Below are 14962 nucleotides of genomic sequence, written 5' to 3' on the forward strand. Positions count from 1 at the left end.
ATGAAAGAGATGGTTGATGTTACAGCTTTTAAGAACAAATATACCAATCATTTAATTGAACGGAACTGTTACAGGCTTGGTTGGATCATTTTCCAACATGTAAGCAGCAATCAATTCACAAAGTATCGATCGTTAATTTCCCAAATTGAATTGCTAGCCAATTAATTTATAGTATTATTTATATAAATATTTTTCTATTACTGCTTAAATTGCGAATATAAGTAATGTGAAGAACTAAGGGCATTTTGAACTTCAAAATAAATTGAGATGTATTGTAAAAGTTCAATCTCATACGAGTCCAAACAATATCATAGACGACATCGACAAGAAAAAGAAGAAACAAAGGCTAACAGAGAATCCAAAATTGATTGTTTACAGAGATTGTTGACAGAGTTAGTGATAAACATAATCACCAGTCTAGCCAGCCAAAACTTCAATTTCTACAATATTTGATTGCCATCATGGTCATCTTCAAACTCTGAACATACACATTAACGTATGAAAATGGTTTTCCTTCAATTCCCGTCTTTCAAATAAATCCTATTTGGCAGTCCCCAACATTATTAATGTTTCTAGATTCCTGATGTCACTAAATATACAGCATCATACCTCGGGTACCCTTCCAGATCAGGAACTAGGAGATGCTCCACTCGTACAGGTTGCTCCTGCTTCATGACACCCAGTGCCTGAGTTTGTTTTAAAGCAGCTCGTGCAGACATAGATTGAAGATATAGTAAAATTTCGAGCTACAGAATTACATTCAACTGTTCAAGTGAGATTGTCAGCAAGATAATGAGAAAAAAATCAAGCCACAAGTGAACTGATAAATAGATAGCATATGCCCTTAATATGTAGAGCTTAATTTCAGAAACTTGCGATCACAGAGAAAAGTTTCAATAATTTACCATCTCTGCATAGGATGCACCATTCTGAAAAACGGAAACAAGTTACTTACCCGGAAGGTTGAAAACAGACTAGCACGTAGTTGTAAAATGGAAGTAAGTTCCATACTTGACAATGGTTTCGGAAGATTGTAAGAAAGTTGCATACTTGACAATCGTCTCAGAAGATTTGGAGGGTCCAGCAAAAACAAATTGCTCTTGGCTGTTTTGATTAGACACATCAACCTGTATACGTGGTAGTTAGCTAGGGACTGAAACCACTAGCAAAAGAAAAGAAAAAAAATCAAAGAATCAACCAATACTGCAGATTGGCTTTGACCTGTACCTCAAACTAAAACATCTAATACTTAGCATCGGCTCCCATTTGTCGTTATGTTACCATCAGATGTAGGTGGACCTTCATCTCCAACAATCTCTTCTGTGCAGTAGCGAAACACACTGTTTAATCCATTTGGATCATTCACCACAAGGTCAGCAAGGGTCGAAGAATAGGATATATCAACAAAAACAGACACCCAATGGGTGACGTAAACCCTGGAGTATACTTTGTAACGCTTCCGAGGGTCGAGGTTGAAAGAAACGTGCACAGCTCTGATAAAGTCCCCCACAGGCATACTAGTGGAAACCATCTGCATCTTGTTAACAATTGAGCCTACATATTGAGGATCATTGCTTGAGGGATCTTTTATCGTCCCACTCGACGAAAATATCACATTAACTAGTTTACCTCCAGAGGAAACAACACCTAATTAACGTTAATTGACCATCAAATAAACATTCAACAAAGAATCTGATCTTAAAACAACAACCCAACACTTGGAAACATATGTTATATACAAAACAGAAAGTCCAAATTACTTAAAAGTTAAATTTCAATGATAACAAGAGCCCTAGAATTTTACAATTTGTTGCAATAACATTAAATTCACCTAATGAGACACTAGATAGTTTAAGTTATCAATATGAAACACAAATATTTCTTTTCACCTAATGAGACATATTAGCAGAGGTGCATCAGATTCATGCGCCAGAATCATCGTCAAAACAGTGTAATAGTTGCTGGTAAGCTGGTTCAAACACAGTTGAGCTGTAAGTAGTAAGAGAACCCCCACACAGGGGCAAAACTATGCCCGGATTAGGACTGGCTGAAGCCACCCCTAGCCGAAAAAAATCGGCTTATTAGTAAATTAAAGCCCAATTTTCCTCAAGCCCAGTCCAAGCCAGGGTAAGATTTATGCGAAAAAAGAAAGAAATTTTCTTCCCATCTCTTAGTTTGAGTGGGAGAAAGATTTCACTGGAAAGATTTTGTGCCCAGGCTAGTTCACTGGAAAGATTTCTTTGTGACATCAGCAAACTTGGGAGATGCCCACAATTAACGTCCCGTTTCTTAGTTGATTTTATCCTCTAGTTTTTTAGCTGCGGCATCTTACAGCTCCACTATCATCTATCCTTACTCATTCTGTAACATTAACCCCAATAGTAACCACACCACATAAAAAGAATTTTTAATCACTATCATAGGTGCAACAATAATATGATAATATACTTAAAGAGAGCACCTGCAGTATATACGTAAATGAATGCAAGATAGATGTCAACAACGAAGTGTATCTAATATGGCTACAGAACTCCCCTTTCTCAAATGAAACATACATGAGTCACGACTCTTAAGCCAGTAAAGTTCTGTTACTAAAACCACAACCTCGGTTTTTGCCAACTAGCCTACTAACCATTGGTCATTAGTGTTCTAGCGAACTTTTAATCGACTAGTGTACTCTGTTTTCTATCATATCATTTTATGGCTTACTAGTCCATAGGAGAATGATACTAATTACAACTAGATGCACATACAGATAGGTAGGAGAACCGTGGTATCACGGATGTCTTTATTCTAGTGAAATTTATGAAACTATGGAAGTGTGTATCTTCAGCGAGCGTATTTTAGGAGCTATATATCCATGATGATTCAATCATGGAGGTCTATGGTCTCCCTATATTTATATGTTGTTACTTCTTACTAACAAGTGCAATCGTTGGCAATGGCAAGGCTAAGCATTTTAACGGGGTATATCATTGAAATATTGTGTATCTTAACGGGCAGGAATATATTCAAAACTATATTAGCGAGCTGCTGTCCCGGGTCTGATGGAAGCAAGATTTACATGTGCGCAGAAAAAAAAAATTAAGCCACCCTAGTCTCAAATCCTAGTTCCGCCACTTCCCCCACAGTATAGTCACATTGCATAATTTGCATCACTAAACTCTTACACAGATCACGTTAGTTGTCCAAACGTTGGTGCATTTGGATACCGTAGACCTACACTTACTACGGCATCAAATCCATAACCAAAACACGCTTCTAAAATCAACAACATGTTCTCAAAACTTACCCAATAGAAAGAAAGAGAGCAAAAAAATGCTTTTTCTCTCCTAATTATCTATAAATTCTAAGTTTAATCAATTTTCAAATTAAGTTCATCAAGTTGCCCATCAACAAAAAATTCTGGCACAGAACTCTAATTAAACCTTCACCCACTAGGTCAAAACCAATTGATAGCAGAATCTTCAATCTAATTCACCCAATCATCGTTTTTAATCTTATCCAAATTAATACACAATACATTCTAGATTCTTTAACTTTCTAATCGATTCAGATTAAGCATAAATATAAAGATTAAAAGTATCTTTTTCACATTATCACACTGACCCTAATTCATTTCTACAATAGAACCCTAATTAATAAAGTCCGCCACAGGCGTACTAGTGGAAACCCAAATTAGGGTTCGATTAGAAAATAAGTAGCTTCATCGACAGGAACTATACACACGCTTAATAGAAACATAATTATAAGTGAAAGAAGAAAAGTAATTTTGGATCACCTGGAGGATTCCCGTCTATCTCTGCTACTATTTTCATCCACCGGAAAAATTAAGGCAGAGAGTAAAAGTGAGAGGGAGAAGCACATGATAGAACATGGAGCATAAAGAAGAGGAGTTTACTCTACCCATTTCAGCGGATTCTGATGCACGGGTATGGACTGTTTACTCTACCCATTTCAGCCGTGGTTGAGTTAACTATTTAGAGGGCTAAAACGTGTTTTGAGTGCCAACCAGCTTGACAGATTTCACTCAGTCCGTCAATATTAATTGACTGATACCCTGTCCCTCCATAAGGTTTGACTCAAACCTTTGTATTTCCTCGAGGATTGCTCATTCTTTTTTATATAATCCATCTTTTTCTCCGCATTCTGTTTATATAATTCATCTTATTTCTTTTTTTTTATATAACCCATCTTTTTCTCAAAGAGAACTTGGTCAGCCGTATATGTTTCTTTTTCTTTTAAAACAGGATATCAAAGTGCCATATGTGTTCCTTTGTATCAAAGGGTAAATAAATAAAGAGCCGTATGGGGAAGGCTTTCACTCACTCGAATGAAAAAGAAGGTGATTGAGTTTAGGGAAGACTTTCACTCACTCGAATGAAAAAGAAGGTGATTGAGTTTGGGGTGAAAGGGGTTCTCCTCTATCCATAGTAGGACCTAATTTGATCAACTCTTTCATTTTGAAAGAGACTCTCAATCCCCATAGCCCTTGCTATAAAGAGTGTAACATGCAAAAGATATAACCTGCATATATAACATGCAAATGAATAACCTGCAAATATAACCAAAACACCAAAACTACTGTGCACAAATTGACAGTGTACACCAAATTTCCACCTTAGCTACCACTATTTTAAATCATCTTTAGGATGTAACATGCAAAAGATATAACCTGCAAATATAACCAAAACTATTGTGTACAAATTCTACTTCCCATGGGGCCTCACTACACCGGAAAGAATTTTATAGGAAAAGCGAACAAACAAATTCCTCTACAACACTGTTGTCTTGTAATAGTACTGTGAAACAAATGTTGTCTTGCAATAGATGTTTTGTAATAATTTGTTTCATTGACACAATTCACAAGTTCATAGCTCTTACAAGTTCAAAAGACCACTACACTACAAACACATGAAATTTATACAACTATACAACCATACCATATTGGGGGGCCAGAAACGAGAACAGTAAAAAGAAAATAACAGAATAAGTCATATTCATATGGGGTATGCCAAAAAAAGCTGTTTGGCATACCAGGTGGCATGGCAAACCATTTTTGCCACTATGGGAAAACCACTGAGCGATCGAGTTTCTAGCGAGCGATATTAAGAAGATTTTTGTTAAAGGGAGAGCAATTAGGGATTCGAGGAGAGCGAAAATCGTAATCAACTCGTTAACTCGGACCTAGTCTATATTTTGTTCTAAATTAGACCAATCTAGCCATACTTAGTGCACCCACCATACAAAACTAAATTCACCATCGGTTCACTACCATCTACTCCACACTCCACAGGCGACGATACAAAATCACAGATTAAGGCTAAAAGAATAAAAATTAACTCAACACCACCAGTCCACTACCATCTACTCAACGTGTAACAATTCCAATCTACCCATACTGAACATATGTGACAGAGAATGCCCTATTTTAAGATAAGTCTCCTCTTCCAAGTTTTTTAAATGATTGAATACTCACTCTGTTTAGTTGTCAAGAAAATTCAATCAAAATCTATAAAAATAAATAGAAATCAATTTAAATTATTGAAAATTGAGACTCACCAGGGAAGGATATTTGATGATGTGGAGAACTTTACGGACATGTTTCTTAGACCTACCGGATCGATTTGCTTCATTGCTAAAGGTTTTCTTCATAAGAGAGACTATTTGATGTTGCGATTTACATGATTTGATGCATATATATGTTGTTTTTTTTCAGTTAAAGTCTTCCTTCTTCTCGTTTGTCGTTGTTTTGAATTAGGTCTAGGTAAAAAAAAAAGTTGAGTGTGTTGGTTGTTTAACTTATTTGCTTGCATTTAAGATCTGTTTGCAAATAAATCTGAAGTGTTATTTGTTGTTCTTAGTTTTCGTTTTGTTCTACGACGGTGAAGCGGGTCTTCATGTTTGTTCTTCCATTATTTTCATGGTTTGGCTGTTTTATTGTATGCAGTTTGTAGATGACGAAGAAGTCATTACAGAAGTCATTTTTGTTTTTGGGTCGTTGGTGGTGGAATAGGTGTGGTAATAGTATTTTTGTACGGGTAGTTTGGTCTAATTCAAAATAATATATCAACTAGGTACGATTCAGTGAGTCGACTACGATTTTAGCTCTCCTCGGATCCATTTTTGCTTTCCCTTTAACAACAATCTATTAACAATAACGCCAACGATAAAGTCTTTATCGCTAGCGATATAGATAATATCGCTCGATATTAACTATGTCGCTGGCGTTATAATCAATATCTCTACGTTATAATGAGTAGTTTAAATGTAATCTTTTAGTTGAAATGTAAGTGGTAGGCTTCTAAAAGGTCCTAAAAATTATCCCCGGCCAAAAACTTGGTGGGCCCGGAGATATGTATAAAATTAAGCGCAATAAAAACGGGGGCCTACAGTAATACCGCAAGTGCACGGTCGTCGGTTGTAGCTCGTGCAAGTACGGGTCGATCCACAGAGATCGGGAGTGTTTTGTTGTTTCTAGCTATTTTGGGTTCTAGTTGTTGTTGGGCTTTGAATACCCTTTGGAACTGTTGGGCTTAATGGGTTTGATAGCAATAAAATGAACTGAGCTTGGGCTCAGTTAGTCTTTGAAATGTAAATGGGCTTTGGCCTTAAACTTAGGCTTTTGATTAAGCCCACAGTTGATTGAATTGGGCTTTGGTTTGAGCTGGGCCTGTGGTCTTTCAACAATTTACAATGGGCTTTTGTTTTGGTCTTCTGGTGAGCTCAAGTTGTGCTCTGGGCTTTTGGGCTCAATGGGATTGAGCTAACAGTGGACTGTGGGCTGGGCTTTGGAGAGGAAGCAGCAGCAGCACAAGTGCTGCACAGCAGCTGCACAAGCAGTGCAAGTAGTAGCAGCAGGGGAAGAAAACAATGCAATGCAGCAGTGCAATGCAGCAAGGCAAGTGCAAGAGAGACAGCTGCAGGGAAAAAGCAACAGCAACAGCAGCTGCAGCAGCAGTGTAGCAGACAGCTGCAAGGGAAGTGGAGTGGCAGCAACAGCTGCAGAAACTCAGATGCAGTGCAAAGGGAGGCAACAAGAGAAGAAGTAGCAGCAGGGGAGAAATGGCAGCACTAAGTAGCAGGAGAAGAAGTGGCAGCAGCACAAGGCAATGCAATAAAGAAAATAGCAAACAAAATAAACATGGAAGCAACACAGGGCAACACAGGGCAAAAGCAAAGAACAAAGCAAGATGAACCAAGGCCTAAGGCCAAGGGCAAGGATGATAGTGAAACTAACAGAGCAAGGCTAAGGCAAGAATACAGGCATACAAAAAGAATGGGAAGAGAATTAGCTTGCTATGAGCACTAATTTCTCCTAATGCTCAATCAACACATTGCATCCTAAGCATACAAATGGAATGGCAAGATAATCAGCTTGCTATGAGCACTGATTTCTTCCATTGCACAATCAGTTCAATGCTTCAAAGGTAACTAGCCTAGCATTCCATCAAACTAACAGCAGTGAACTAAACATAACAGGAACATTAACAAAGGAACTTATCAACACAATGAAATTAAAACATGCACATTAACAGGAACTGATGTGAAACTAAAATTGAACATTAACAGGAACTTGCACAACAAACATGAACATAACTGAAATTAAACTAAAATTGAAAATTAACAGGACATGAAAGTCCTGGATGCTGGCTATTCCAAGCATCAAGTTTTACAACACACCCACAACCCTATTTATACCCACAGACACAATTAGGGTTCTACCAAAAAAATTCCCAAATTAACAGTAGACTAGGGTTTGATTTTTTTACCTAATTTGATGTAGCAACATCAAATTAAACTCGACCCATGCTTCTATTTGTCCTCCTCTACCTCTCCATGCCTTCAATTGCTTCTCACTTTCGACCTAATTTACCAATTTTGCACGCTAGGGTTTCTGATAGAGAACGTGCAGAAATTGAGAAAATAGGTGGCTAAGGAGAAGGGAAACTGATGGTATTAGGTTACTTTGATGGACGTGGTGACAGAGAGTTGGTGGCGGAGCAGGTGGTGACAGAGGTGGAGAAGGTGGTGGTGTACGGTGGCGGACGTGGGTTTTCTGCAGAGGAATGGGGGAGAAGAGGGGCTCGACTGTTTTGGGAAGAAGGGGGGTGTTTGGTTAGGTGGTAAGGTTCGGGTGCTCCAGTGTGTGGCGGCTTCATCGATTTTTGATGTTCAGCAAGACTAAGCCGTGAGATGTGGAGCTGGTAGGTAGATCGGACGGTGATGCGGAGGCAAGCGAGGAGCGACCGTCGGATGAAGGGATACAACGAAACGAACGGTGCTAGATTAGGTTAGGTGCTGTAGTGTAAGGCGGAGATATCAAACTTTGATGAACAGCAAGGGAGCAACCGTTGGATTCAACTACCATCTAATCTGAAGGCTTGGAATTTCAGCGCTGTGGTGCTTGGCAGAGACTTCAGATTTTGATGCTCTATGAAGGAGAGACCGTCGGATGCTTCTGAGAACTGATCTGATGGCTGAGAACGGAGGCGTTTTTGTGTGTAGAAAATGAGGTTGTGCGCACCATTCTTCGCGGCTTCCTTGCGTGATTTCTCCCGGCTTTTCACTACTTTTCTGCTCTTTTTGCTCCGCAAGTCATCCAGACTTTATTTATTACCTAAAAATGCAAAATTAATTAATAAAAATATTTATTCTTGAAAACAATGAAAATACAGAATATGGGATAAAATGTAGAATTAATGCACAAAAGATGAGTTAAATGCCAACAAAAAGGGATAAATATATACAATATTTGGCACTCATCAGTAAGCAATTTAGTTGAAGTGTAATCTTTTTTTTTTTTAAATTAATGGAAACTATCTTTTAGATTAATATTCAAATTGAAACTAGTTTTACATTTCATTAAAAATTGACCTTGATTGCATAGCACAATACTTATAATTTGAATCCTTGGACATGAGCATTGTAGAGTTCATAACATTCGTCGTGACTAAGCCATCTTCCATTGCTTCGGCGAATTTGGTACGAGCTCTAATTTTTAGTTCTTCATTTGACAACCTAGGATTATCCCCTTTTATCAACCACATAATTTGATGATACTTTCTAACATTGTTATTGATAAAACAATAACAATTTGAAGACACTCATTTGTTCTTGTTGGATTTACGTGTCTTAACGCCGAAACCTTTGAAACACAGTGTCCCATAGGTTAAAAGTCTCTAAAGTGAAATCTTTATCGCTTGCAACTGAAACCCGACATCGAATTAGAGAAACATCTTCCTCTAGAGTAAAATCCACTTCGGTTATGCGAGCACCAGGCATGGTGAACTAAAATTTGAAGTTGAGTTGGAATTGGCAGAAATTAGGTATTTAAAACGGGGAAATGGTAGCCGTTGGATGAAGATATGATAAGAGATAATCAGAGAAACGAGCGATAACTTGACTATCGTTGGCGTTATAATGACCACCGAGCGCTCTTTTGACCATCGAGCGACCGAGACTCTATCGCTCGCTGGAAATTCTGTCGTGTATGCCTATATGCCAGGAATTGGCATTTTTTCCTTTTGAAAGTTACTTATATTGAAAATAGGAAAGATTAAAAAGAGCTATCTAGTGTGTTGGTTACCCTTATCTCATTACAAAGCATTGAGATATTGGATTCTACCAACATACTAGTACCCTCATTGGAAGAAAAGCAGTTCTGAATAGAATTAGAAAAGATAACATCTGAAAGTAAAAAACTAGAAATAAAAATAGGCATCTGGAACCATATTTTCTTATGTATACCTTTTTTACGTGCCTCTTTGGCCAGAGCATCAGCTACTTCATTGCATTTCCTGTTCTTGAAAATAAAGCCTAGAAAGTTGTTGCAGGTCTGTAGAATCCTCACTGCCTCCGAAACTATCGTCTGGTTTCTCCAAAAAATGTTGTTGGCTTTGTTATGAGAAAAAAGTATGAGCCTTTGACAATCCCCTTCAACCCATAAATTACTAAGCTCCAGATCCCTTGCCCAAAGAGCCGTTTCCAGCAAGCTCAAAGCCTCAGCTTCTTCTGCATTGGAGACTCTGATGGACCCATCTTTAGCTTGTATGGATTTACCTCTATCATTACGCAAAATCATACCATAACCAGCAAGTGAAAAGTTATCAGTCGAAGAAGCGTCAAAATTGATCTTAGATTGATTCTGTTGAGGCTTTTTCCATTCTACTTCATTAACTTCAGTTACATTTTGGTCATCACAGTGAGCAACTGGTCTATTAGCAAAGATGGATTTATTCAGATGAGACCAGAAATTGATGTCTTTGTACAACTAGAGACAATTGGATACTAGTAGTTATTTTGGATTCGAAAATCCTTGCGCATCGCTCTTTCCAAATCAACCAGCATTTGGTTGCCATTATCTCTATTTCACCAGTACTATATATTCCTGCGATCCAATTTTCATACATTGTGCAAAAGAGAATTGACCATCATTATAATAATTTATATTTATTCCTACAACAGGGGGCAACAAAGTAACTGATTTTGCGTAGGGACAATCAAAAAACAAGTGTTTCAATGATTCACATTCATGTGGGTACATATAACCAGGAATTGGCATATGAGTTTGGCATACCCATAGTGGGTGCATATATGCCAAATATCATGTTTTGGCCTAAAACCCTAACCTTCCTACTCCAAAACAATGAAACAATGCAAAATAATAACCTGCAAATACAACCAAAACACCAAAACTACTGTGTACAAATTGACAGTGTACACCGAATTTCCACCTTAGCTACCACTATTTTAAATTATCAGTTGGATTCATCATCCTAAAGGGTGTAAATACCTGCAAATATAACCAAAACTACTGTGTACAAATTCTACTTCCCAGAAAAGTTTGTGCGTAAGGGAAACCTATCAAAGAGGCGGTGTTGAAAATCGTAAGTGCTCTGCAAATCGGGCGACAACTCGGGCGGCCTGATCCATGACTCACTGAAAATCTTCTTCCTCAATTTCGAATCAATCAACCTCCTGCACTTCTAGGATTGTGTTTTTCCCTTGTTTACATCGATTTCTCATTCTCTATTCTTTTTTGTTGCTTTGTTTATGTCTTAATCTCTTGTTTTTCTTGATTTACGGGAACGAGGAACCCTAATTCTATAGGTTCTATAATTTTATTCAATTTCTTTTAATTTATGATTACCTCGAGCTAACTTACTCGATTTTCTCTGTGTTTGCGTCTTTTATCAGATTTCATCCCTTATCTCTTTTCCCAAGCCTAATTGGGAGGAATAGGGTTCTGTGCTGAAGCAATCGAAGCGGTGGTGACCTTTCACAACATCCTTATTCTGCAAATCATTGCCAGCTTAGAAGATTCTCCAATTGTTTTGCTGCAATCGCCTCGTATTCTTCATTCATCCATGCAAGAAATTTATTTCCACACTCCTCTCTGCAAACTACTTCGTTCAGTAATCATTCATTGATTCATTCAAGGTCGAAGCTCAGCTTTCTTCCCAAGTTTACTTTACTGTTCCTTACTTTAGCTACAAGTCTTTAGCATGGCAAACACTTGGCAGAATTCAAACCTTTGCCTTGACTGGAATGCAGTTTATATACTAAGCCATAGTCATTCAGCCTACCACAGAGCTTATAAGTTTCAAAATTGTCTGCAAACAAATTTGAAAGTGTTTATCTTCCACAAAAGCCCAGAAAAACTCTTGTAATAATCTACAAAAATTACCATTCAGTTCAATTGATAACCTCAATGGCTTCATCTTCAAACACTTCTGATACTATATGAAACAATCAGCAAAGGGAAAACAGTGCTGCAAGAAGGAATAACAAGCATGTAACTTTACAAGGAAAAGGAAGACATATTGATTCCTTTGCTTTGATTGGATATGTCTGCCGAGAGAGTGAAGTGACTAGGAATGTTTTGTGTTACTCGGTCAGACAAAGATGGGGTGCACAAAATGAAGTAGTTGTGATCACTACAGGAAGAAGAAATGTTTTCATATTCAGGATTCATTCAAGGGAAATTTTTCAGAGAGTGTTAAGGGGGAGACCACACTCAGTAGGTGGATATTTATTGGTGTTACTTCCATGGAAATTCCACATGAATGTGCAGAGAGCAATTTTCCAATTTGAAGTCTTCTTTATTGAGTTTAGACTAAGAGCAGACCTTGATAGAGATGATATACCTCATCTAATTGAATCTCAGGCAGGAGAACCTATCACTATCTACAACAGAGACCCAACATGTGTAGTGAAAGCAAGAGTTAGGCTGGATGTTAACCTACCTCTGGTCAGAAAGGTGCACTTAACTTTGGAGGATGGAGAAAGGATCAAGATTGCTATTTTCTATCTGGGTTTCCTTCTGCCGCTTGCAGACATTGCTATGTTTTCAATCACAATGAAAACTGCTGTGGTTTGATTGCTAATATGGCTTGGATAGCAGTTCCAGTTTTGAACCTTCAAGGTGTGGATCCTTTTGAGGAGCAAGTAGAAGAACTAGCTCAGGTTATTCAACATAATATGGAGATTCAAGATGGAGGAGAAGAAGGTGCAAATCAAGGACAAGAGTTGGACAATGATGTTGATGAAAATGATAATGCTAGAGAGGATGCCAATGATGAAGATAATGATAATGCAACAGGAAATGGCATGATAAATCAGCAAGAATCAGTTAATGCAGAGAATGAGAACACTATTGAGAGCATGAGTGAAGTCAACAAGCATGTCATTGAGGAAAATACTGCCAGTGCATCTTATACTTCAGAAATCCATAGAAATGATATCAGATCAAATAAGAGAAGAAGAAAGGAAGATATTGTTATGGAAGCCATGGAAATGGAGGGATATATACAAGAAATTGATAGAACTATACACATGGAGATGGAAGGGTCTTCTGCTGACAGAGGAGATATGATAAATGTTGATGATGCTGACAATGGTATTAGGATGGATAGGTCTGAAGTTGTTTCTATTGTGGATGCTGGAGCTCGAATCCTTCAATCTGAATAGGTTTTTCTTAATCTCAAAACAAATTTACTTATATTTTCGAAGTTTTATATTAGCTGTTTGTTTCAATTTTTCCTTGCATATCTCCATTATAATCTTTACTGTGTGTATTTGAACTGGATTAACAGTTATACTTCTCTCCCTAAAATATTCCTTTTTACTATAGTTTTCTCTATATACTTCATTATGAAGCTTTTATCTTGGAATGTGCGGGGGGTTGGAATACCTCTCACTAGGAATCACTTGAAATACATCCTTAAAAAGCAGAATCCTGATTTTATGTTTTTAACTGAAACCAAGGCAACTAAAGATAGCATGAACATAATAGCTAGGAATCTTAATTTCCATGACTGGCTTGATGTCCCTAGAATAGGACTGTCTGGTGGGATGCTCATTGCTTGGCACAATAACATTAATGTTAGATGCATTGCTGAATTCTTTGATATTTGTTTCTTTGAAGTGCATGATTGCTTTAACAATGTTTGGAATGTTGTTTGTATGCATGGTTCTCTAAATGAGTTAGGGAAAAGAATGCAGTGGGACAAAATAAACCATTTTTGTAACTTAAACCCTTGTACTCCCTGGATTATCATAGGAGACCTGAATTTTATTCTACATGTTAACAAACTTATTCATGACAATATTCAGAAATTAGGACTCATGGACCTTAGATTCCAAGGCATACCTTTCACTTGGTTTAACAATAGGGAAGGACATGAAAACATAAAAGAAAGAATTGACAGGGTCTTATCTTCTCCTAATTGGTCTGCTTTGTTTGCTGATGCTATAGTTAGTCATTTATCTAGAGTGGGTTCTGATCACACGCCAATTTTACTAAACTGCAAACCTATTAAAGTTAAACTGCATAAGCCTTTCAGGATTGTTAGAACTTGGTCTAGCCACGAAAACTATAGAAAACATGTTCTTGAAAATTGGAATTGTAATATTAGAGGTTCTTACGCTTTTAGTTTACAAAAAAATCTTAAAAATCTTTCCTACACCCTATCTAAATGGAATAAAAATCTCTTTGGTAATATTTTTACTAACATTAAAAACCTTAATAAAAAATGGAATACTTACAGTTTATTAATCCTCTTCCTATGCTTGAAATCAAGGACGCAGAATAATCTTGAAATGTGGTATAACAGAGAGTATGATTATTGGAATCATCTCTCAAAAGACAAATTTATTAAGGATTTTGATCGAAACACTTCCTTTTTTCATCAATATGCGAATAATCGAAGAAGAATAAATCATATTCACACCCTTAGGGACGATTCAAGTCTTTGGATTGATGATAACACCCAACTTCATAAAATGCTCATTAAACACTTTAAATCCATTAGCCCATCCAGTAATGTTCAGCACCTCGAAACTCTTAATAACCTCATTGACCCCTGTATCAATGAGGATGAAAACTTGAACTTAATTAGAATTCCTGATGAGTTAGAAATCAAGAATACGCTTTTCAACATGAACCAGTGGGGTGCCCCTGGTCCTGACGGATACCCGCCAGGTTTCTTCAAAGAAAACTGGGATGTTGTTAAAAAGGACATTATTAACATGGTCCAAGACTTTTTCAAGAAAAAATACATTCTCAAAGAGATGAATTATACCTATATAACCCTAATCCCTAAAGTCCAGAATCCTTCTACTCCTGCCGATTTTCGTCCAATCAGTCTTAGTAACACCACTTATAAGATAATTTCTAAAATCCTAACTAACCGTCTAAAGCCGCTTCTTTCGAAGCTTATTTCTCCAAACCAGTCTGCTTTTATTCCAGAGCGCCAAATCACAGATAACATAATCGTAGCTCATGAAATCCTTCACTCTATGAAAATTTCTAAAAATAAAACCGGTCATATGGCTCTGAAAATCGACCTTTCGAAAGCCTTTGATAGAATTGAATGGTACTTTCTAAACAAAACCCTTAATTCTTTTGGTTTCTGTGAAGAGGCCTGCCACCTTATTATGCAATGTGTTACAACTAGTT

The 14962-nt window shown here is 37.3% G+C and overlaps 1 protein-coding gene across 2 annotated transcripts; it reads right to left on the reverse strand.

The window, feature by feature from the left end:
• Positions 1–270: 270 nt before the first annotated feature.
• On the reverse strand, positions 271–3934 carry LOC113300022. 2 transcript variants are annotated; one of them, XR_003335354.1, is made up of 3 exons: positions 3782–3933; positions 1228–2361; positions 271–1127 (listed from the first exon to the last, which is right to left on the reverse strand). XR_003335354.1 is itself a non-coding variant. In XM_026549152.1 (2 exons), exons 1-2 carry the CDS (start codon positions 3816–3818, stop codon positions 1250–1252), a joined length of 435 nt encoding a protein of 144 aa, XP_026404937.1. In that variant the 5' UTR covers positions 3819–3934; the 3' UTR covers positions 271–1249. The 2 variants fall into 2 exon arrangements, 1 of the variants encoding a protein (XP_026404937.1); XM_026549152.1 differs by having other exon boundaries at positions 271–1647; positions 3782–3934.
• Positions 3935–14962: the final 11028 nt, after the last annotated feature.

The sequence above is a fragment of the Papaver somniferum genome, chromosome 7, assembly GCF_003573695.1.
Source record: "Papaver somniferum cultivar HN1 chromosome 7, ASM357369v1, whole genome shotgun sequence".
Lineage (NCBI taxonomy): Eukaryota > Viridiplantae > Streptophyta > Magnoliopsida > Ranunculales > Papaveraceae > Papaver > Papaver somniferum.

Coding starts and splice junctions, on each gene's coding strand:
- LOC113300022 (XM_026549152.1), bottom strand. CDS start 3,818: ATGAAAATAGTAGCAGAGATAGACGGGAATCCTCCAG. Junction 1,648..3,781: donor GATAGACGGGAATCCTCCAG/GTGATCCAAAAT, acceptor AACGTTAATTAG/GTGTTGTTTCCTCTGGAGGT.